Source organism: Diceros bicornis, chromosome 12, assembly GCF_020826845.1.
Source record: "Diceros bicornis minor isolate mBicDic1 chromosome 12, mDicBic1.mat.cur, whole genome shotgun sequence".
Classification (NCBI taxonomy): Eukaryota; Metazoa; Chordata; class Mammalia; order Perissodactyla; family Rhinocerotidae; genus Diceros; species Diceros bicornis.
Genome location: NC_080751.1, coordinates 57049970 through 57074538, shown reverse-complemented (window position 1 = coordinate 57074538; position 24569 = coordinate 57049970). Strand labels below are relative to the sequence as shown.

The 24569-nt window shown below is 39.7% G+C and overlaps 1 protein-coding gene across 17 annotated transcripts in view; it reads right to left on the bottom strand.

The window, feature by feature from the left end:
- Window positions 1–24569, bottom strand: part of DTNB (dystrobrevin beta) — a 248882-nt gene that overhangs the window by 135554 nt on the left and 88759 nt on the right. For all 17 annotated transcript variants that reach the window (XM_058551640.1, XM_058551649.1, XM_058551648.1 and 14 more), the window contains one exon: window positions 24207–24373. In XM_058551640.1, the coding sequence (XP_058407623.1) occupies window positions 24207–24373 (167 nt within the window). The remainder of the gene's footprint in view (window positions 1–24206; window positions 24374–24569) is intronic.

Sequence of the window (24569 nt, the reverse complement as noted above, 5' to 3'; positions counted from 1 at the left end):
TCTCCTGTCAATTTTCTTCACTTGCAACTCCTATTAGATATATATTGGAACTTTCACATTGTCCTAAATGCCTCAACCTTTGTTTCATACTCTCTTATCTCCTGATGCTGAGGGTTGGGAGAATTTCTCACCCTGATCTTTTAATTCACTAATTTGTTCTTTAGCTATATCCAGTTTGCTACGCTGCCCATCCAATGAATTTGTTCAACAACTATATTTTTCATTTTCATTACTGTTTATTGTTTCATAACTTCCACTTCTTGTATTAAGCATGAAAGTCTATCCTCCCTCTAAGGAAATTAAATTGACCTATTTTTAAAGTTTCTTTCTGATTGTTCTACTTCCTAGAGTATAGTTCTGCTGTTTATATGTCACTGTGCTAGGCTTCCTCTCTTAGCCATGCAAACATCTCCCACAGGACTATTCACTTGCCACCTTAGCCAACAGTGGCCTCCTGGCTGGGGGGCCTCATGCTGAACCTGTTCTAACAAAGTCAGCAGAGCAGCTTCAGGGTCCCTGCAGTAGTGATAGCCTCAAACAGGCAGTGTAAGCAGCTCTTTTCTGCAACTTTTCATTTAATATATAACTCCTTCATTTAGAAACATCTTATGGTTTCAGGTCTGGAACATTCCTTTTTTTCTTTTCAATCCTGAAAGGGAACTTACTAATCTAATGATGTTTTATCATTTCTATGGGTTTGGTGAAGAAGGGGGAAGAGGTAGTATGTGTTCAGTCAACCATCTCGAAACCGGATCTATTACTTCCTTAGGTATCATCTCTCTGCATTCTCTTTTTGTGTGTGTGCGTGTTCTGCATTCTCTTTAGCCTCTTTCTGGAACTCTTATTAGACAGCACTCCTCAATCTATCCTCCATGTCTTAATTTTTTTTTCTATTACTTTATCTGTTCGTGATGTGCTTAGGAACAATTCTCTGCTCTAGTTTCCAGCTTGTAAGTTTACTCTTCATCTGTAAACACTGTTAATCAGCCCATCTAATAAATTTCTTATTTTGACAATGAAAATTTTAATTTCCAGGATCAATACGTATTTTTTGTAGATAAAATAATAAATCTGTCTCCAAAGGTTTAACTATACACATTGTAAAATCTAGTTCTACTTATTCTATTAATTCTATGTCTGAGATAAATTCTTCTGTTATCTCCTTTACATGGTTGTGTGTGTGTGCACATGTCCCTCTCATTTTTGGTGATTTTTTTTTTTTTTTTTTGGTGAGGAAGACTGGCCCTGAGCTAACATCTGTTGCCAATCTTCCTGTTTTTGCTTGAGGAAGATGGTCCCTGAGATTACACATGTGCCAATCTTCCTCCACTTTATTTATTTATTTTTTTTGTGAGGAAGATCAGCCCTTAGCTAACATCCGTGCTAATCCTCCTCCTTTTTTGCTGAGGAAGACCGGCTCTGAGCTAACATCTACTGCCAATCCTCCTCCTTTTTTTCCCTCCCAAAGCCCAGTAGATAGTTGTATGTCATAGTCGCACATCCTTCTAGTTGCTGTATGCGGGACGTGGCCTCAGCATGGCCAGAGAAGCGGTGCATCGGTGCGCGCCTGGGGTTCCGAACCCGGGCCGCCAGTAGCAGAGTGTGCGCACTTAACCGCTAAGCCACGGGGCCGGCCCTCTTCCTCTACTTTATATGTGGGACACCTCCACAGCATGGCTCGATGAGCAGTATGTAGGTCCATGCCCGGGATCCGAATCCACAAACCCTGGGCTGCCGAAGTGGAGCGCAAACTTAACCACTACACCACCAGGCTGACCCCATGGTGATTTTTAACAAAATGCTCATCTTTGTAGTCAAGGCTCCCTGTTCAGACAGTCTACTCTATCTGTGTGCACTGCCTGCTTGGAGGGGAGGAGTTGGACTTGTTTTCAGTGAGACTGGAGGAGGGACAGAAGGTGCCACCTCATGAAAAAGCTTTGTAGCGAAGTCTTCTGAGCACGGGAGCTCCCTGTTCTCCTGGAATTCACCAAGCACCTGGAGCCAGCCCTGCCTCTCCAACCCAAGCTCCTATACACACTACACCTGCCTGAGACACCTCTATCATCATGCTACAGCACCAGAGTCACTCTGTCATTTGCCCTGAGCCCTTCACAGCTCCCCATATCAACTACTTCCAAGTGGGAACACTCCAGATGCTGCTCCAATCCTTAGCAGCAATACTTTCCTACTCTTGTTTTGGATTAAGGTTTTTTTCTGCAAACTGATCTCATCTGCTTTTCATGGAGATTCTTCAGAGTGTGGGGCCTACCATGGGTTTCCTTGCCTTTTTTCCCCTTCTAGTGTACTTGCAGATTATTCTTAAAATTCTAATCTATCATTTCTAAGTATTTGGGGCAAGATGGAAAGGCTATAGCATGTCCTCATTTCACCACCTTGAAATGGAATTCCCATTCCTTTTTTTTTAAGTTAACAAAAATTTATTTTTTAAATTATGTAATATCTCTTTTGATATATTATTTTTTTACATGGGCTTCAGAATAACTGCTTTAGAAAGTAAAAAATTAGAATTCCTAAGCTCCAGTTTAACTTAATTTGTAAAGCTATAATTTTGATTGATTAATGTAAGAAAGAAATGTAATCCATGTAATTTTTGTTACTATTCCAAGATTTAAAAGTATTAGCTGTCCGACAGTTATGAAAATGTGGCTGGGTAGAATAAAATATAATCAGTTCACATATGTCTTCTGAAACATGCTTATAAATTACAAAAACCTCTTAGCCCACAGAAAGAAACCACTGCTATTCCAACTGGTTCAACAATAGCCAAGGTAGAAGCTGTGGCAAGAACAGTAGGAACATGGATTGAGCAACAAATAGCTTCAGCCTCCCTTTCAGGGGGAAAAAAACCCCAAAAAACAGATTTGTTGGAATTCAACATCATATCAACCTGGCCTGAGTGGGAAGCCTTCAATTTTGTGTGGGGGTTAGCACCCCCACAGTACAAACAACAGGGAACAATGCTGCCCTGAGTATTGGACTGTCCTTTGATATCATGGACAGAATTTCCTTTCTCTGTAGCTTTAACTGGCAGCTAATATTCCTGTCTTCTTCAGACAATTTGTTAAAAGAGTTTTGTTGCTCCATAAGAGAATTAAAAGTAATATATTCCTATTAAATGAAGACGTGAATAAACAGTAAAGCTCATACACTGGGGGAGTGTAAGGTAGTAAAGACCCCTTGGAGAGGAATTTAGCAATATTTAGTAAAACTGAAGATGCACATTCCCCTTGATCCAGGGACTCCACTCCTAAAAACATACTCTGGAAAAACTTTCCATGCTGCACAAGATGACCTGCACCAGAAAATTCACTAAAGCTTTGTTTGGAAAAGTAGGAAATAAGAAACAGGTTGAATGTCAATCAACAGGAGAATAAATAAAATGTGGTCTATTACTAGAACTGAATTCTATATGGCACTGAAAATAACCATATCGACATGGAGATCATTTTAAATACAATGTAGGTAAAAAAAGGAAGCTGCAGAAGGATATATGCACTAAGATGATACTTTTATAAGTTTGAAAATATGAGAAACGATGCTATATATTTTAATGTCACACACATATGTGCAATAAAAAATACAAAAATATGCATGGAAATATTCAACACCAAATTCAAAATATAGGTTATCTTTGAGGAAGGAGGAAAATGGGTATATATTATGGACCTTTTTCCTTATCTGAACATATAGATCTATTTCACTTATTTTGACTGCTACACAGAATTCCACAGTTACAGTTATGTACATACCATAATAAATTTAACCATTTCACTACTGTTGGAGATTTTGGCCATCTCCTTTTTTGGGAGGGCATCACAAATAATGCCTATATGATATCCTCATACAAAAATCCTAATATACTTGGTACAAATGTTTTTATGGGAGAACTCCTATACGGAGAATTGTTGAGTCAAAAGTTATAAGCATTTTAAATTTTATTTTTCAAATGTATCAATTCACACTCCTATTAAGAATCTTCTAGAGTCTTCTTCTCCACACTCTTGCCAAACTGAATATTACGAATCTCTTACATTTTTTTGTAAATTGGGTGGGCATAACATGAACATTTCCATGATCAAAAGTAGTTTAAAAATTGGAACAAGTGGGAAATGCCAACTTGGATAAAATTCTTTATTAAACACTGGGGTATAAAGGCTAATAACATACTAAGGACTTACGATCTAATAGAACAGACAGACAAATGGACAAATCGTTACAATAATGTGATCAGTGCTTTGAAAGAGGTAGTCAGTGTGCCATAGCAGAGCATGAAGAGACATGGGAATCAGCTTGGGGGATCAGGAAAAGAGGCAACAGCTGAGCTGAATATTAAAAGCTGTACAGAAGCTGGCAAGGGAAAGTTGCGAGGATGGGGAGAAGAGGAGATAAAGGCAGCTAGAACAACAGATTCAAAGACATAATAGCAAGAAAATATGGTGGAACAAGCAACTGCAAACAGTTCAATATAGTGAGTGAAAGACACAAATAAAAGTCCCAGACCAGAGACATAACTATAAAGGCTTTCAAAACATTACCCCGGAAGATATAACCCTTCAGTGGGTTATAAATCATCTCTGATTTAGACGTTGCTTCTAGCATACATTGAACAGATAGTCCTCTGGCTCAAATGTAGCAACAGATCACACAGCAGGAAAGAACGAGGAAGGAAAAGTATGACCAATATTCCAGGTTTTGGCAAACAAAGCAGAGCACACAAGTACTATGGAAGTAGATTCACAGGCAACTAGAGTGCAGGAAAGGGAGGCTGAAGGTTAAAGAGAGCATGAGGGTCAGAAAACCAAGAAGACTTGCCATATGCTTCTTTGTACAGCACCACTCTCCAGGGCCTGGAACATAACAGGCACTAGAAATGTTTACTGAACCATTACCAGGTCAGAAAGCTCTCTGTGTGGTTTAGACTGACCACTGTATGACTACACCTGGGCACACAATATCTCCAACACCTGTCACAAGTACTGCCACAGGTCAAGGCAGAACAGAGCCAGCAGTCAATCAACACCATACATGATACAGATACACCACAGTCAGGAGCCAAAGATGACCATCACTATTATTTAGCACTGCTCTGAAACAGTGTTTCTCAAACTTGTTTGAAGATTAAAAAATTCCTGGGGTACTTGTTTAAAAAATAAAACAGATTCCTCTACCTCAACCCAGACCTACTAAGCTAAAATTCCCAGGAGTAGAAGCCTGGTACTTTGTATATTTAACATGCTGCCCAGCTGATTCTTTTCAGGCAATTTTGGGAAGTACTACTCTAGAAGTTCTCGGCAACACAAAGAGGTTAAAAAAAAACTATAACTATTGGAAAATGATTAAGTTACTGTTTCCTATAGGCGATATAGTGATCTACTTAGAAGTTCAAGAAAACTGACTGAAAAATTACTAGACTCATGTATTGACAGAAAAGCTAGTGAGACTTCAAGATGAAAGCGTCTGTAAGACCACTGAACATAGGAGTCTTAGCGTGGACAAGAAGCCTGGGCTGGGATTACGAACTGTAGAAATCTATCAGTGTCCAGGGGGGTCACCTAAAACCTGGAACTGTGTGAAAACATTCAGAGAGAGGGCACTGCAAGAGAAGAAAAGACAGCTTAAGAGAGACTGCCAGCGAACACATATCTGGTTTATCGTAGGTAATCAAAGGTTTAATAAATAACACATGAATGTTTCATAACTGGTCATTGTGTAGTCACCAAATGGAGATAACATGGAATGAATATACAATACACGTGTATTAACTTTATTTAGAGAAACAGTTCTACCCTAAATCTGTATCTATAGATCTCACAAAGTACCAGATATCCAAGCAATAATCACTGGTATATTTGAGTTAATGTAGAAAGAGACAAGCAATTCACACTGTTGGGTCATGTAGGTCTCTCTAATCCTCTCCACACATGCAAGTAGGATATACACTCTCCAGTTCAGCTCTGGTGGCCACTTGTAAGAATCAAAAAAGATCTAAAGCTGGAGAAAGGCTCTGGGTAAGTGATAACTGCGAAAGGAAATTCCTCATTTGAAGAACTGCTTGGTTTGGGTTGAGGCATACATTTCTCCGCAATGAAACCCTCCCTGTCATCTCTTTGCTCTAAGAATAACCAGGCTAGTTGAAAAAAATGCCTTATTGTTTCATAAACTATACATCAATACTTTCTTTGATAAGCATCCATCTTTTTAAACAGCTGGGTCCATTTCAAATGTTCTGCTTTCAAACTCAGCACTTTTGCAGCTGTAAATGGGTTTAAGAAGAACAGTGCATCCAAGTACCACAGGAGAATGGGGGCAATGTTCAGACGCTGAAAAGAGCAATATTTAAAACATCCCAATCGACTACCGAAAATGCTGATATATGCTGTCAAGATCCCTCTAGCCTTTTCCTTCTCTCTCTCAGATGGCCCCAGGAAGTCCATCATTTCACAGGGAGGGCCCTGGTCAATGAAGCAGTCAGTTTAGCTGTCAGTCAGGAGAACTTCAGGGCACTTCTCCCCAGCCCTTCACATCACCATTAACAGGAATAAAGACAGGAAGGCAGAGCTCCACACGCTCTTGACAAGACCCTCTCCCAACTAATACTCACAGCGGCAGCACCGTGATCTGCCCCGGAGACTGTCTGGGCTAATTCCAGCACAACCTTTATCATAGGTAATGCTTGTTACATAAGAAATCCAAGATTCCCACTGGGATTCTCATTCCCCTAAGGCTCTGCATGTCCCCTCACATGACCCCATCTCCCACTAATCCTCAACTCTCAAATCCTTCTACTTGTCTTCATAGTCCACCCTCAGCAAAAGCCCTTCTCTGGCTGAGAATCCTCTTCTCTGAGTGTGACTTTCACCTCTTGCTCTTGGAAGAAACCTGGCTTTCCCTGACGGCTTGGGTTCCCCTACAGCCATTGAGTGGCAGCTGCTTTCTCTCTCACACGCCTCAAACTGCTGGATCTCCAGGGGGGAAAATGTCCTCCTAAACCTCACCACCACTCAGATAATTTTCCCTTTTCCTTAAAACCCCAGTTTTGAATGTCATGCCATCAGACCAAAACTCTAAATATCACTCTATAGTGGAGTCCAACATTACCACTGTCATAATTCTTGCTCATTTCAACACCCACATAGTTGACCTTTCCCATACACCAGTTGTAGTGGGCGCCTACATTTCGCAGGCGTTTGGTGATTGCGACACCACAGACCCAAGCACATGTGGTCTGGACCCACACAGCGTGCAGCAGAAGGCAATAGTAAACCACTGTTGTATTTTCCTTTGTTTTTTTTCTTTTTCTTTCTTTTAAAGTTTTTTTTTTTACCTTGAAAACCGTATGATGAGATAATCCAAAATGAAATATGAGACAGTGCTGGAAGATGAGACCCCCAGGTTGGAAGGCACTCCAAGAGTTAACTGGGGAAGAGCAAAGAACAAGCACAAATAGCACCGTTGCTAATGGTGCAACCAGACTAAAGCAGAAAGGACGTCCAGCAGCTGAAGTGCACAAAGCTGAAAGGAAAGTCTGATGCTGTATGACACACACAACCGGAACAGGGGATGTGAGAAGCATGAGCCATGGTAAACTGGAAATTGTAAAACGAGAAATGGAATGCTTAAATATCTCAGTGCTCGGTGTTAGTGAACTAAAATGGATGGGAATGGGACACCTTCAGTCAGACAACTACAAACTGTTCTACTGTGGAAATGACAAACTCAGAAGACATGGAGTGGCTCTAATACTGAGGCAAGATGTAGCACAGGCAGTTAGCGGCTATAACTCAAGGCCTGGCCAAATAATATCAATCAGACTTCTCGGAAAACCTATTAACACAACCATTATCCAAGCCTATGCTCCAACTACAGATGCTGAAGAACACAAAATTAAAAGTTTTTACGCAAGTATCCAAGAAGAAATTGATAACATGCCAAAACAAGACATGCTGATAATTATAGGTGACTGGAACGCAAAAGTAGTAAATACAGCAGAATCAAACATCATTGGAAAATCTGGACTAGGTGTCAGAAATGAAGTAGGAAATCAGCTTGTGGATTCCTGCAAAGCCAACAATCTGTCCATCGCAAATACACGCTTTCAGCAACTGAACAGACGACTGTATACATGGACATCAGCAGATGGTCAATATAGAAATCATCTAGACTATGTAATTACAAGTAGGAGATGGAGAAGCTGTATTCTCTCTGCCAAAACAAGACCAGGAGCAGATTGTGGTACTGACCATGAACTGTTCATATCAAATATCAGAGTAAAGCTAAAGCAGAGCACTAGGAGAATTGCAGTGCCAAAATATAACGTAAACAACATTCTCGACGAATTTAAAGTCCCCATAAAAATCAGATTTGCATTGTTAAACTTAATCAACTGAGAACCAGAAGAACTATGGACTGAAACCAGAAATATTAATAAAGAGTGCAAAAAGACAATGCCTGAAGTAAAAAGAACAGAAAAATCGAGATAGATGGCAGAAGAAACACTAAAAATTGTTAAGGACAGGCAAGAAGCAAAAGTAAAAGGTGACAAAAGTAGGGTTAGAATCCTGAATGCAGGATTTTCAGTGACTGTCAGGTAGAGATAAAGAGAACCACTATAATGGCCAATGCAAAGAGACAGAAGAAAACAACAAAAAAGGAAGAACAAGAGGTCTTTTCCAGAAAAAATCCAAGAGAAATTTAAACCTAGATTAGGAATGCTGAATGACCAACTGGGAAACATGCTATCTGATCAGGAGAAACTAAACGGAAGGTGGAAACAGCATACGGAAGAGAGAGAAGGATGACAAGTGCTTTGTCATCTTTGTCAATCTTCTTCAACCTTTGAAGAAGATTCCTATGAGGAAGAACCTGTAATCTTAGAAAATGAAGTGAAATCTGCCCTGAGAATACTGGGAAGAAATAAGTCACCAGGGACAGATGGGATATTGATGGAATTATTTCAAGCCACAGAGACTGAACCTATCAAAATCCTAACAAAATATGCCAACTAATATGGAAAACAATACAATGGCCTACAGACTGGAAACAATGTATATTTCCCAATGCCCAAGAAAGGAGATGCCAAGGAGGGCAGTAACTACAGGACCATCGCTCTAATTCTCCATGCCAGTAAAGTGATGCTCAAGGCGCTGCAACAATGGTTTTTACCTTTTATGGAACAAGAAATGCCTGATGTCCAAGCTGGATTTCGAAAACAGAGAAGCACACAAGATCTAATTGCAATTATTCATTGGCTACTGGAGTGCTCCAAAGAATTTCAGAAGGTTAGTCTCTGTTTTATAGCTACAGTAAAGCTTTTGACTGTGTAGATTATGAAAAGCTATAGGCTGCTCCGAAAGAAATGGGCATGCCTCAGCACTTGACTGTCCTGATGTGTAACCTGTATTGTGGACAAGAAGCCACTGTCAGGACAGAACGTAAAGAGACAGAATGGTTTCTTATAGGCAAAGGTGTCAGACAAGGGTGCATTTTATCTCCATATCTGCTTAATCTGTACACAGAAAATACACGAAAAACTGGGCTAGATTCAGATGAAGGAGAAGTGAAAATTGGTGGAAGAAATATCAACAATCTAAGATATGCAGATGACACCATCTTACTGGCAGAAAGCAGCAATGATATGAAATGACTTCTGATGAAAGTGAAAAAAGGAAGTGCCAAAGCAGGACTGCATTTGAACATCAAGAAGACAAAACTCATGACTACAGAAGAGCTACACAACTTTAACGTAGACAACGAAGGCACTGAAATTGTTAAAGATTTTGTTTAGCTTGGTTCAGTCATCAATTTAAAAGAAGACTGCAGCCAAGAAATCAAGAGAAGACCGACATTTCCAAGGGCAGCAATGAAAGAATTAGGAAAGATCATCAAGTGTAAGGAAGTATCATTAGAGACTAAGGCCAAGATTATCTACATCCTCGTGTTCCCAATTACTGTGTACGGGTGCGAAAACTGGGCAGTGAAGAAGGCTGACAGGAAAAAAAATGATTCATTTGAAACATGGTGTTGGAGGAGAGCTCTACAGATACTCTGAACTGCCAGAAAGATGAACCAGTGGGTCCTAGAGCAAGTTAATCCTGAACTATTGCTGGAGGCAAAAATGATAAAATTGACGATGTCCTACTTCAGGTACATCATGAGAAGGTAAGATTCTTTGGAAAAGACAATAATGCTGGGAAAAGTAGAAGGCAACAGGAAAAGAGGAACATCAAATATGAGATGGATTGACTCCATAAAGGAAACCATAGGCATGAGTTTACAGAAGCTGAATAGGGCTTTTGAGGACAGGACATTGTGGACAGCACTCATTCATAGGGTTTCCAGCAGCTGGAGCCAACTTGACGGCACATAACACCAACAAGTTGTAGTGGCTTGAATAGTGGCCCCCAAAAAGATATGTCCAGGAGCCGGCCCGGTGGCACAGTGGTTAAGTGCGCATGCTCTGCTTCAGCAGACTGGGGTTCGCAGGTTCAGATCCCAGGCACGCACCGACGCACCGCTTGTCAAGCCATGCTGTGGCGGCGTTCCATATGAAGTAGAGGAAGATGGGCACGGATGTTAGCCCAGGGCCAATCTTCCTCAGCAAAAAGAGGGGGATTGGCATCAGATGTTGGCTCAGGGCTAGTCTTCCTCACAGGAAAAAAAAAAAACAATGATATGCCCACATCCTAATCTCTGGAACCTGAGAATATTACCCTACATGGTAAAAGAGTGAATATTACCTTATATGGCAAAATATGTGATTAAGTTAAGGGTCCTGAGAGGAAGAGTTTATCCTGGATTATCTGGGTGGGCCCAAAATGCAATTACATATATCCTTGTAAGATAGACACACAGAAGAGAAGAGAGATAAGAGGAAGAGGCTGTGTGACCAAAGAGGCAGAGACTGGAGTGACACAGCCACAAGTCAAGGAATGCCAACAGCCACCAGAAACTGGAAGAGGCAAAGAATGGTATTACAGTTAATTTCAGGTGTCAATTTGCCTAGGCTATAGGCTGCCCAGATATTTGGTCAGATGTCATTTTGAGTGCTCCTGTGAGGGTGTTTTTGGATGAAATTCACATATAAATCAGTAGACCGAGTAAGGCAGATACTCCTCCCTACTGTGAGTGGGCCTCATCCAATCAGTTGAAGACCTGAATAGAACAAAAAGGCTGATCCTCCCCTGAGTAAGAGAATTCCTCCTGCCTGACCACCTTTGAACTAGGACATTGGTTTTTTCCTGCCTTTGGACTGAACTGAAATATGTGCTCTTCCTGGGTCTCGAGGCTGCCAGCCCTCCGACTCAGACCAGAACTACATTATCACTTCTCCTGGTTCTCAGGTCTTCACACGCAAACTGAGACTCTATCAGCTCTCCTGGGTCTCCAGCTTGCTGACTCATCCTGCAGATCTTCAGAGCTGTCAGCCTCCAGAATCGTGAGAGCCAATTCCTTATGACAAATCTCTTTACATATAAACATATATACTCATATATATATGCTTATGAACATAAATATTACATATGTTCATAAATACATATATATATATTCATCCTATTGGTTCTGTCTCTCTGGAGAACCCTAATACAAACGGATTCTTCCCTAGAGCCTTCAGAGGGAGTGTGCCTCTGCTGACATCTTGATTTCAAACCTGCAGTATCCAGAACTGGGAGAAAATAAATTTGTTTTAAAGCCACCAAATTTGTGGTAATTTCTTATGGCAGCCCTAGGAAACTTACACATTGGTCCTCCCTGAACTCCTCTCCTTCAACAACCCTTCCCCCACTCTACATTGGCCACCAGTTTCACACTCACATCCTAGAATATTTTATTGCCAATTATTGTACATCATCTAAAATCTCAATTTCAAGCACCCCACTCTCATACCGACTTCTATCTTTCTAGCTCACTCCTTCTAGTGCCTTGCCTCCAACAATACTTCAATGCCAACGGGACCTATACTCCATTGAGCCTACCACCTTCACATAGTCCCTTACCTCCCTCATGGCCTCATTTCTCTCTTTAACTAATCTACACCCCATGGTCCATCATTATATTCATTTCTTTGCATACTCTCCAACCTCTCTTGCCAACTCCCTTCCTTTGTCATACTCTTCTGTCAAAATCCCAACACTATCCACTCTGCTCTTCTACCCACACATTGGAGGGCGGGAGTAGTATACACAACTATGCTGACTGGTCTGACTTTGAATTCATGACCATTGACCTCAAGTTACTAATTCCAGTCTTAGTTTAAATGTCACTTCTTCAAAAAGGCTTTCCCTGACTAATTTTTTTAAAATAACAGTTTTATTGAGATATAATTCACATACCATAAAATTCACCCTTTTAAAGTTACAATTCAGTGGTTTTTAGTATACTTAAAGAGTTGTACAACCATAACTAACATTTCATTTCAGAACAGTTTCTTCACCCCAAAAAGAATCCCAATACTCATTAGCAGTCACTTCCCATTCCTCCCTCTCCTCAGCCCCTAACAACCACTAATCTACTTTCTATTTCTATGCATTTGCCTATTCTGGACATTTCATATAAATGTAATTATACAATATCTGACATTTTGTGCCTAGCTTCTTTAATTTAGCATATTTTCAAGGATCATCCACATTTTAGCATTTATCAGTACTTCACTTCTTTTTATTGCCTACTAATACTCCATTACATTGAGATAACACATTTTATCAGTTCATCAGTTGACAGACATTTGGGTTATTTCCACTTTTTAGCTATTTTGAATAATGTTGCTACGAACATTCATATACAAGTTTTTGTGTGGACACATATTTTCAATTCTCAAAGGAGAATTCTCAATTCTCACCTAGGAGTAAAATTGCTGGATCACATGGTAACTCTGTCTAACATTTTGAGGAACTGCTAAACTATTTTTCCCAAGTGGCTACACCATTTTACATTCCTGCCAGGAGTGTATGAGGGTTTCTATTTCTTCATACTCTCATGAACACCTGTTATTGACAGTCTTTTTTTAATTTAGCTATCCTAGTGGGTGTGAAGTAGCATCTCATTGTAGTTCTGATTAGACATTTCCCTAATGACTAATTATGTTGAGCATCTTTTCACGTGCTTATTGGCCATTTGTATATCTTCTCTGGAGAAATGTCTATTCAGATCCTTTGCCCATTTTCCTCCCAAAGTTAATTTACTTTTTTTATTGTGATAAAAATCAATGACATAAAATTTACTATCTTAACCATTTTTAAGGGTACAACACAGTAGTGTTAAGTATATTCACACTGCTGTGAAACAGATCTCCCAAACATTTTCATCTTGCAAATCTGAAACTCTATGCGGATTAAACAATAACTCTTCCTTTTTCTCCCCTCACCCCAGCTCCTGCTAACTGCCATTCTACCTTCCCTTTCCCCATAAATTGGGTTATTTGGTGTTTTTTTGTTGTTGCTGAGTTCTAAGAGCTCTTTATAATTCTGGATACAAGTCTCTTATCAAATATATATTTACAAATATTTCCTCCTTTTCAGTGGGTTGTCTTTTTACTTTCTTGACGGTATCCTTTGAAGCACCAAAGTTTTTAATGATGAAGTCCAATTTATTTTTCTTCTGTTGCTTTTTCTTTTAGTAACATATCTAAGAAGGTGTTGTATACCCCAAGGTCACAAAGATTTATACCTATTTTGCTAAGAGTTTTCTGATTTTAGCTCTTACATTTAGGTCTATGATGCATTTTGAGTTAATTTTTTATATGGCATAAGGTAGGGATCTGATTTCACTCTTTTGCATGCGGATATTCGATTGTTCCAGCAACTATATTTTGAGAAGACTATTCTTTCCCTACTGGTCTTGTGACCTTTATTGAAAATCTATCAAAAATAAATGTAAGGGTTTATTTTTGATCTCAATTCTACCCTGTTAATCTATATGTCTATCCTCATGTAAGTACTACATTGTCTTAATTACTGCTGCTTTGATGTAAGTTTTGAAATCAGGAAGTGTGAGTCCTCCAAACATGTTCTTCTTTTTCAAGATTGTTTTGGCTATTTTGGGTCCTTGCATTTCCATATGAATTTTAGAGTCAGCTTATTGGGTTATGCAAAAAAGCAGCTGAGATTTTCATAGGAAATGCATTGAATCCGCAGATAAATTTGGGGAGTACTGCCATCTTAACATCCAATCCACAAATGCATATTTCTATTTACTTAGGTCTTCTTTAATTTCTTTCAATGATGTTTCACAGTTTTCAGTGTACAAGTCTTACACCTCTTTGCTTAAATTTATTCCTGTTTTGTTCTTTTGGATGCTACTGTAAATGAAATTATTTTCTTAATTACATTTTCAGATTGTTCATTGCTAGTACATAAATAAATACAACTAATTTTTGTACATTGATATCTTGCAATCTTGCTGAACTTATTACCTTTAACAGTTTTTTTTTGTGTATTCTCTAGGGTTTTCGATATACAAGATCATGTGGTCTTCGAATAGAGAGTTTCACTTCATTTCCAATATGGATGCATTTTATTTTTTTCTTGCCTTGCCCTGGCTAGGACCTCCAGTACAATATTAAACAGAAGTGGTGACAGCAGACATCTTTGTCTTGTTCCTGATCTTACAGAGAAAGCTTTTAATCTTTCATCATTAAGTATAATACTAGCTTTTGGTTTTTCATAAATGTTGAAGAAGTTTATCAGATTGCGGAAGTCCCCTTCTATTCCTAGTTTGTTGCGTGATTTTTTACCATGAAAGGATGTTGGATTTTGTCCAATTCCTTTTTCGCATTTATTGAGACCATCGTGCATTTTTTGTCCTTTATTCTAATAATATGGTGTATTATATTGATTGATTTTTGCATATTGAACCAACCTTGCATTCCTGGGGAAAATATACACTTGGTCATATACTTGGTGTATAATCCTTTTTATATGTTGTTGAATTTGGTTTGCTAATATTTTGTTGAGAATTTTTGAGTCTATATTCCTAAGGGATATTGGTCTGTAGTTTTCTTTTCTTTTGACATCCTTTTTTTGTTTTGTTTTGTTTTGGTATCAGGGTAACACTGGCCTGATAGAATTAGTTGGAAAGTGTTCCATCCTCTTCTATTTTGGCAAATGTGTGAAGGATTGGTATTAATTCTTTAAATGTTCAGTAGAAATGTTAGTAGGTCCTGCCTTTTGTGGGAAATTTTTTTTATTATTAATTTAATCTCTTTACTTGTTGCAGGTCTATTCAGATTTTCTATTTCCTCTTGAGTTAGTTTCAGCAGTCTGTTAACCACCATATCATAAGTAGCTACTCCATCATCTTTTTATCATATTGTGACATTTAACTTTTCTATATAGAACTTATCATTTTATACCTTCTTTGTTCATTTATTTATTTTGGGACTTTTGTTTTAAGTATGTTTTTATCCATCTGTCCCCTTTAGAATGTAAGCCCCATGAAGGCACAGACTTTGTCCTAGCCTGTTCAAGATAACTCTAGTACCTAGAACAGCACCTGCTATGTAGCAGGTATCTAATAAGAATTTGTTGAATAAACATATAAATGAGTGAATGAACCTAGTGGCAGGAAGTTAAGGGAATTCCTGTTTTATGGCATTTGTTTTCTCTGCGTAGTAAGAAAAGGAGTCATCTACTGAAAGAGAGGGAAGAGTGGGAGCAGAATGTTTTTAAAAAATGAAAATTTTATTCCTATATGACTTTGACCATTGCAACGAATGGAAAAGCATAGTGATCAGAGAAATGTATCAGGTTTGCATTTGACTGAGGGTCAATATGAAGCTGGTAATCATGAATTTATGGTAATATTAATCTGCCCTATTACATGGCTTTCTGCAGAAGTACTTAGAGAAAGCAGATAGGTTAGTTCATCCATGAATTTAGTTGACAGAGATATGGATAAAAAAAGTTGCAGGACAATGGAGTTTATGGTACAGGAATGAAGGGCCATATCTAAAATAGTAAGGAGAGAAGAGAGGACTGATGGATAGAGAGAGAGCAGACAGGTCAATGGCTTACAGGCTGGAAGATTAAAGGATGATCTTAGTGAGAGCAGCTGAACAAGTCAGCTGGAATGATGATGGGATATCAACAGAGAATGGGATGTCTAAATCAGTGATTCTGAATTAGAGCAGTTAGAGGCGATGAAAAGGTCCAGGGTATAACTGAGGGAGCAGATGTCTGAGGTTCAGTAGAGGAGGAGACTGTCAGAGTTGAGGAAGTTGAGAAACTGTGAGGCAAGATCTTAAAAGGCTGACTACAGACACTGAAATCACCCATGAGGGGACCACACATCTGGTACCAATCCACCCAGGAGTAAAGGAGCAGACCAGAAAGTCAGGAGATAACTGCAATCAGAAAAGACAAAGAGTGGCAGAGCTAAAATGACATGAGCCACAAATCAGTATCTTGCTTGCTTTTTTTTAAATCTAAGAGATTCAGGGTGTAATGGTGTAAAAGTGGTAGGGTGGAAAGCAAGGAGGAAAATAACCAGGGTGACTAGTATCTGCAGAATTCTAAGTTGACCCTCAATAACTCTCATCCTTGTACAATCCTTTCCCCTTCGATTGTAGGTGGAACCTATGCATATGATAAGCTATCACTCCTTTGATTACGTTATATGGTAAAAGGGAGATTATCCTGGGTGGGCCTGGTCTAATCAGGTGAGCCCTTTAAAAGCAGCATTTTTTTCTGGCTGGTTGCAGAAGAGGAAGTCAGAGAAATGCACTCCAGCTGGCCTGGAAGAGAGCAAATGTCCATGTCGTAAACTGCCTATGGGGGCCACATGGCAGGAACTGCAGGTGGTCTTTGCGAGCTGAGAGTCATCCCTGGCTGGCAGCTAGCACGAAAATGGGGACCTCAATACCACAGCTGCAATGAAATAAATTCTGCCAACAACAAATAAGCCAGCAAGAGGACTCCCAAGCCCCAGATGATAACTACAGCCTCAGCTGACACCTGATGTCAGCCTGGCAAGATCTAGAGCAGAGAATCCAGCCATGCCCTTGCCTGGACTTCTGAACTACCGAACCTGAGATAACAAATTTCTGTTGTTTGATGCTGCTAAATTTGTGGTAATTTATTATGCAGTAAAAGAAAACTAAAACAGTGACCATAAACAGTTTACTCAGGATAATCCCAGTTTATGCATGTTGTCCTTACATAATTAAGAGTGCCTCCTTTCCTACTCAAGTGAATCCAATGTAGATGATAAATTATATGGTCACCCTAACAATAATTTCACCTCCCAACCCCTAAATACAACGGCGACGTGGGAGAATCTACAGGCACCACCTGCAAGGGCTGCAGGGGCAGTGGAGCTCCCAGAGGAGAACCACATTTCAGTGAAGACAAGAGGGTTAAAAGAAATGCTTCAAGAAGTAGTTGAAAATGAGGTCAGCTTGCTGATTCAGGAGCAGCAGTGCTAAAGGGACTTGAGACCCACGTGGAGGACTATGAGACGGCTGGGCTGCGGCAACAGTACAGATCATGACGAGAATGATGGTGCCACACAAGACAGAGAGGCCGGACAGCTTCAGCTAGGACAATGACTGATGAAAACAGAGTCAGAGCCACGGTGGAGACGGTCTCAGCCGTTTCTTTGAGGAGCGTGGGACGTGGGGCTAAAGGACTCGGGTTTGTTTATAATTTCTTCATGTGTCTGTCTTACCTCCTGCAATAACATGCTACAAGTGGGGATCCCTTTAAAAAATAACCCTCCTGTCTAGTTTTGCACAATGTACAAAGTAGTTCCTTAACTACTACTTAGACCTGGACAGAAGCACGGCCAAGAAGCATACCTTTTTCTCACTGAATACATATTATCTTTTAGAACTCTAGAGATGTGAGGAGAGGGATGCTAGTCACATGAGAATTAAATATTGCTTCTGACAAAGGTAAGTCAACAATCTTAATTGTTCCAGGTCTGTAACAACATAATTTGCTCTGATCCCCTAAAGTAAATGGTTTAATATCACTAACACTCAAACAACCACACTCGACATATGTGAGTTGCCCACTGAGATTTATAAAAAAAAAGAAGCAATAATATTAACAGAGATTGTTAAACAAATCCCAATACTTCCTCTTTTATAGTACATCTTGAAGACTAGGATAAGTAAAACTTTGTTCAGAGGTGAAGTTTGCCATCTGCTGGGAAGAAAGGTGAATTTTCACAGCATCAACTGAGTTATGTAACTACCTCTACTGAGGCACTCTACTAACAAACTGTATCTGTGGCACAAGTGTATTTTGTGTAAATAAACACACACACACACACTTCCTGCCATGCAGTAACCAAGTGGGAACTGGTCAAAGTTCCCTTGGTAAAGTCAAGACCAGGCTAAGCAGAGATCTGAAGGTAAGGAACTGGGGACAGGGAATGGGTGCTGGCTTTTTTATTTCCAGTCCCCTTGCATATGAAGAAAGGGTTAAGAGTTGTGCATATTTTACCATAATTAACAGGAAGGTAGTATGGAAGGAAAGAAAATGAAGGAAGGAAAGAAGGAAGGAGGGAGGGAGGAAAGGAGGGAGGGAAAGAGGGAAGCAGGATTAATTGGGTCACCTTCTCTGTAGGACCCCACCAGGTCGCTCTCTGCCTCCCGCTCACTCCTCTCCCAATCAGACCGGTTGGGTTTAGAGACGGAATGTACATGCCTAGCTCAGCCTCTTCCCCTCCCTTGTTCCTGGGATCTGCAAACTCCACAGAGCACACATTCCCCCCTGCTCCCAGAGCCACAAGCTTCCAGGCTCTACTCCCTGCTGGAAAAGGCTGCATTGGGTAGGAGTATATTCAATTCAGGGGCTACTAGCAAGTCCGTTGTTTCCTCACAATCAAAACCACTTTCTCAAACAGACTGCCATCAGCCTAACGCCTGTCTGCAATCGCAGGTGGGGAAAAGTCAAGTGGGATTAACTGGGTCTCCTAAAGTCCCAGTAAGAACTACAATTAGAAAAAAGTGTTAGAAATAGATACTCATTGACAGAGTTGTCTATACTCGCTGTCTCCACCACTCCCCTTTCCCCTTTGAACCCATTTTCATCAGGTTTTTGTCCCCACCACAGAATTCTCACATTGTTAGACAAAGGGTCAGTTTTCAGTCTTCTTACTTGACTATCAGCATCACTGGACAAGGTTGATCACTTCCTCCTCCTCAAAACACTCTCTTCACTTGTCTTCCACAACCCCACACTCTCCAGGTTTTCACTCCACCTCACTGCAGGTGAGGTTCTTGCTCTTCTCCCAGATCTCTCAATGTTGGAAAACTCTAGGGGTCAGCTCTTCTCTTCTTTCTTGTTCTCTGTCTTCACTCACTCAATGGTATCATCTAGTCTCACAGCTTTAAATATCAACTATATGCCAATGACTCTCAAACTGATATTTCTATCTCAGACTTCTCTCTTGAAGTCTAGACTCATAGATAAAGGCCTACTCAGCAACTCCATATGGACATCTAATAAGCAACTTAAATTCAACATCTCCCAAACTGAACCCTTGATCCTAGTGTCTAAATGTGCTCCATCCACAGCCTTCCCCATCTCAGCTAATGACAATTCTACCCTTCTAGCTGCTTAGGACAAAATCTTGGAGTTTCCCTTGACTCATTTCCTCTCACAAGCCACATCCAACCCATTAGGCTGATTTATAAGATATTTCCTAATTCAACCCCTTTTACCACCTCTACTGCTAAAATCCTACCATATCTTGTTTTAATTATTGCAATCATCTCTCCTAAATAATCTCTCTGCTTCTATCTTTTCCTTTCAGTTTACTCTTTACATGGCATCCAGAATGATCATTTTTAAATACGAATCAAATCAGGCTATTCTTCTACTCAAAACCCTATAAAGACTCCTCATTTCACTCAGAGTAAAAGTCAAGTCCTTACAATGGCCAAAAAGGCCCTCGTTAACTCTTTGATATCCTCTCCTACAATTCTCCCCCTGCTCATTCCACTCTGGCCATGCTGGCTTCTTTGCTATTCCCTGAATTCACAGGCACATTCCTGCCTTAGGGCCTTAACACTAAACACTCCTGGCTCTTTTCCAGACGTCTGCTGGCAGACATCTAAGACTTAGCTCAAATCTCACTTTCTCAATAAGGCCTATATAACTCTCCCCATCTCTACTCCTGATGTCTCTTTCTGACTTCTTGCTCAAGTGAGAGTCCAATGTAAACTGACAGGGGGGCTCTGATTCATCTACTCAGGTACCCAGCCTACTTTCATCTAAGGGCATCTGCCTTTGCTAGTTTCTTTGGAGACATTTCTATTTAGCCAGTGTGTATTGGGAGTGGGAAGGGTAAAGACAGAGAGAATGGAGAAGGCACACCTGCTTTAAAGTGCCTTGACCCAGAAGTAACACAGATCACTTTCAAACAAATTCCATTGGTGAGAACTAGTCATATGGCCCTATCTGGCTGCAAGGAAGATGGGCTATATAATCTAGTTATACATCCAGGAAGAAAAGGAAAACTTGAATATTGGTGTGCACTTCTAACCACTAAATATCTTTTTGCTCCCTTTCCCTACACATAAAACACACTCAAACCGCTCCCACTCCCCAAAAGAAAACCTCCAGTCCCATTCAGTCAATGCATCTAACTACACATCCAAGATCACAGGGCATGGCACAATCTTCTTCCTCAAGACCATGTGTAGCTCCTTATGATGCAACTATGAACTAAAAAGGCAAATAATCTGCATCCTCCCTCCCCAGTCCCAATATACAATGGTGGAACAGGAGCAGGAGGTTCTTCCTTATTCAAAACTCTCCTTGGCCAAGTGTGCTCCGCCATGCCCTCCTTGGGGGCCGCACAACTTTCACAACCCACTTCCTGCCAGAGCAAGTTCTGAGTCTTTAAAAAGTGGTTTTACAGCTCAAATAGTCAAGGGCTTATTCACTCCAGGCTCATGGTTTCTTTGCCAATATAATTCCCCCCCAAACTTAGTAGGCCTTTGTTCTATTTGTTTCCAGTCAGTTCCATGAGCCAGTAACCACACATAAAGTTCTTTCCTAGACATAATTCTAAGCCTGATTTACGTCTTTGCCTCCATGCCTCTTGCTTTCAACTAACAGGAGCACCTGGAGGCCATATGAAACAATAGGTCAGTGGTTTCCAACTTTGGCTGCACAACAGAATCACTTGGGGGAACTTTCAAAAACTGTTTGTGTCCAGGTTTCATGTACCCTGGATCCATTAAATCAGAAGCTATGTAGGTGGGACCAAGGTGATTCTGATGAGCAGCCAAGAACAAGAACCTATACCCTTAATCTGATCTCTGCCACAGGACTGAGTCACTTTCTTTCAACTGAGAAAGTTTACTAGGCTTTTGTTGCTCAAAGCCTTTCTCAACTCTTACCTCTTGCTCTCTGGGGTCTGGAAGCAGCCTGTTTTTCCTTTCGCTGTCCCAACTGTCAGAACTTTCTGTAGTCCCTTTCATTTTTTGCTTGAAAACTAGCCAATTCTTTCGGTAATATCTTACCGATAACAGTCAACACACACTCACACTCTGATCCTTTCCAACATGTGACCTACAACTCAGCTGGTGGGAGGTGTGCCTTCCAAGTTATCACAGATGACAAATTTACCAAATTAGTCACCACTGCAGTCTCCTTCATACTCCTTAAATTTAAGCTCCACCAAGGCAGGAATCTTTGTCTGGTTTGTTCACAGATGTATCCCACATCCTGCTGCAATGCCAGGCACACAGTAAGTGCTCAAAAGATCTTTTGAATGAATAATGAATGGACAGAAAGAATCACAGATATGGTACCATATGGCATTTTTTTCTATAATTAAGGCAAATAGATTGATGACTAAAACAATAATGAATTATACTGCATAATAACTTAGATGAAACATTAAACAGAAACTTCTGGAAAAATCAAAATAAACTTCCAAGCACCAACACCACACATATCAAATCCACAATGCAAATTCATATACGAGCTGGTTAAATGCACACTAAATTTATCTGTTGTGAACACACAGAAACAGTCACTCAAAATATTAGTATAAACACAGCGGACAATCTTCAAAGAAATTACTGTTGAACTGATTACACATCTTGATGTAAAGTGGAAACTTCTTCACCCATATCAGCCTCAAAATTCACCCACATCTTCCTCAGAGAGCAAGGGCATCACACATATAGAGTCCTAATTTTTTTTTTTTGGTGAGGAAGACTGTCACTGAACTAACATCTGTGCCACTCTTCCTCTATTTTGTATGTAGGACGCCACCACAGCATGGTTTGATGAGCATGTGTAGGTCTGCGCTCAGAATCCGAACCCATGAACCTCAGACCACCAAAGCGGAGAGCACGAACTCAACCACTATGCCACCAGGCCAGCCCCGAGAGTCCTAATTTTGAAAACAAGTTACATATACACACACACATATACTGCTAAAAAACTTTACCAGTATGCATCGACCATATACAATGCATTCACCCATCAAAATCCAAACTGATACATTTATGATACCAGCTTCAAAATTACGCATGCTGAAAATACTTGATTTTTCTTGAACTCTTGAGTCACCATAACAAAAATAAAGGAATTAATAAAATAGAAAAAAATAACAAAGCTGAAATAAAAATAAGTGGGGATAAAACTTACTTCACAAGAGTGTTGTGAGAATCAAACAGAAACATTAGAATTCACTTGTGATTTGTGTACTTTATGTATATTATAGCTCAATGAAAAAATTCAACAGAGTATATGAAAAACTGCTTTGTAAATCATAAAGCAATATTCAGTCACTTACCTTTAAATAAGTGTAAAATTCCCATTTCTAAAAGGGTGATAAATTAGCTAAATGAGCAAGTTCAAACTAAGGTGAACAAGAAGTTCCTCATTCTCCTACCCCAACATCTAGAATGAGAATTCTCAGTAGAAACACACCAGCGAATCCACTCATTACGAAAGGTAACAGAGCAAAGAACTATCTCAGTGTAAAGAATTAGACTCTTAGCAAAAACCAAAAAACAGTGGAAAAAAAATTAACATGAATAAATACAGTGGGATACCTGTACTTTAAGAAAGGGAAAAGTAACAACTTGAAACCACTAGGTTTTATTTTTTTTCCTTTGTTTAAAAATTTTTAAATAATGACTCCTCAACCAAAAAAATATTGGAATTTAAACACCATAAGACCCAGGATAGGATGTTCAGTTTAACAAAATGTTATGGTTAACGGTTACTGAAAAGCTAGCTAATAAAAAAAAATTATCTCTAACACGTTGTCAGAGATGTAGGAAGTGAAGTGTACACTGGGGCTGAAGTCTGTTCTTTTTTTTTAACCACTCGCTAATATGAACTTATTTGGCTTTTTCTTGGTCGAGAAGGCTAAAGGAGGAAAAAAAAAAAACTGGTTATTGAAGTTTTCTAATAGTTGAAGACCAGTAGAAGAACCAGGCTTAAGAACCTACATCCTGAATCATACTTCTGACTCTCTATATATTTCTACTCTTTACCAAACCAACCAAGAAACAAATGAAAACTAGAGGAAAAGCTTTTAAAACAAAGGCTATGGCAACTTTTTGGAAATAAAAGTATGGTATTTTAAAAACTCTGGAAGTAAACTGAGAGAAGGAAACAAAAGTGATGCTAAGCATGTTACATGATTTATAAACATCACAGAAAAATCAGACATCAACTTCCATCCAAATACTGTTATTTAAAAGACTACTTTTGAAGGTAAGGACACCAAAGTGACAATTCCCCCAACTTTAGTGACAAAAATTTAACTCCTTGATTTCATGCAGCTTTCTTTGTACTCTACAACTTTAAACTCTATAAACATAAAGAAAATTTGCTTGAAAAAAGAACTGGAAATCCTACTTAAAGCTCAGAGAATAAGCATTTGGGGGAATACCCCTTGTGCAATTTTAAAATAAAAAGAAACTTAGTTTTCACTTTGGAAAGTGACCATTGTAACATTTCATTGTACTGAATAAAGGGACCATTTCAAATGTAATAATATCTCCATCTCCTGGAACTTTAAAAATTCTGCTTTTAAAATCAAGTGATAAAGCACAACATATTTGCAACCCCCGTCATGAAAGTCAGTATTAAGATTTTATGACTCCACATCCTTATTTGACAGGCATCTATCAGGAAACTGGCCCACGTGCCTTTAGTGACGACACAGACTAACAGTTGGGGACACAGACGGAAACACAAAGCAGTTACCCAAGAGGAATGCTCCTTCATCTGGTGTTGGTTGCTGTGAGGGCCACTGGCATGGCCACGCCAAAAGCAATTTTGGCAGAGCTGGTAGTTGTGGCACTGCTGGCATCGGTACCGGAAACCCATCATACTCTCACACCGGCAATAGGAGCACTCCACGGGATGGAAGACTTGTGCGGGGAAACAAGTGGGACAGGGAGAATGGCAGGGGAGAAGGGGTGGGGTAAGAGGGAGAAAGAATCATTCATTTGGAGAATAAAGTCAACAGTGGAAAACCAAATCTAATATAAAAGCTAAGGTGAACACAAAATTAGAACTGAAGTCTAAATTGTCTCCTATTTAATTAATCTAACCAGATATTTACTA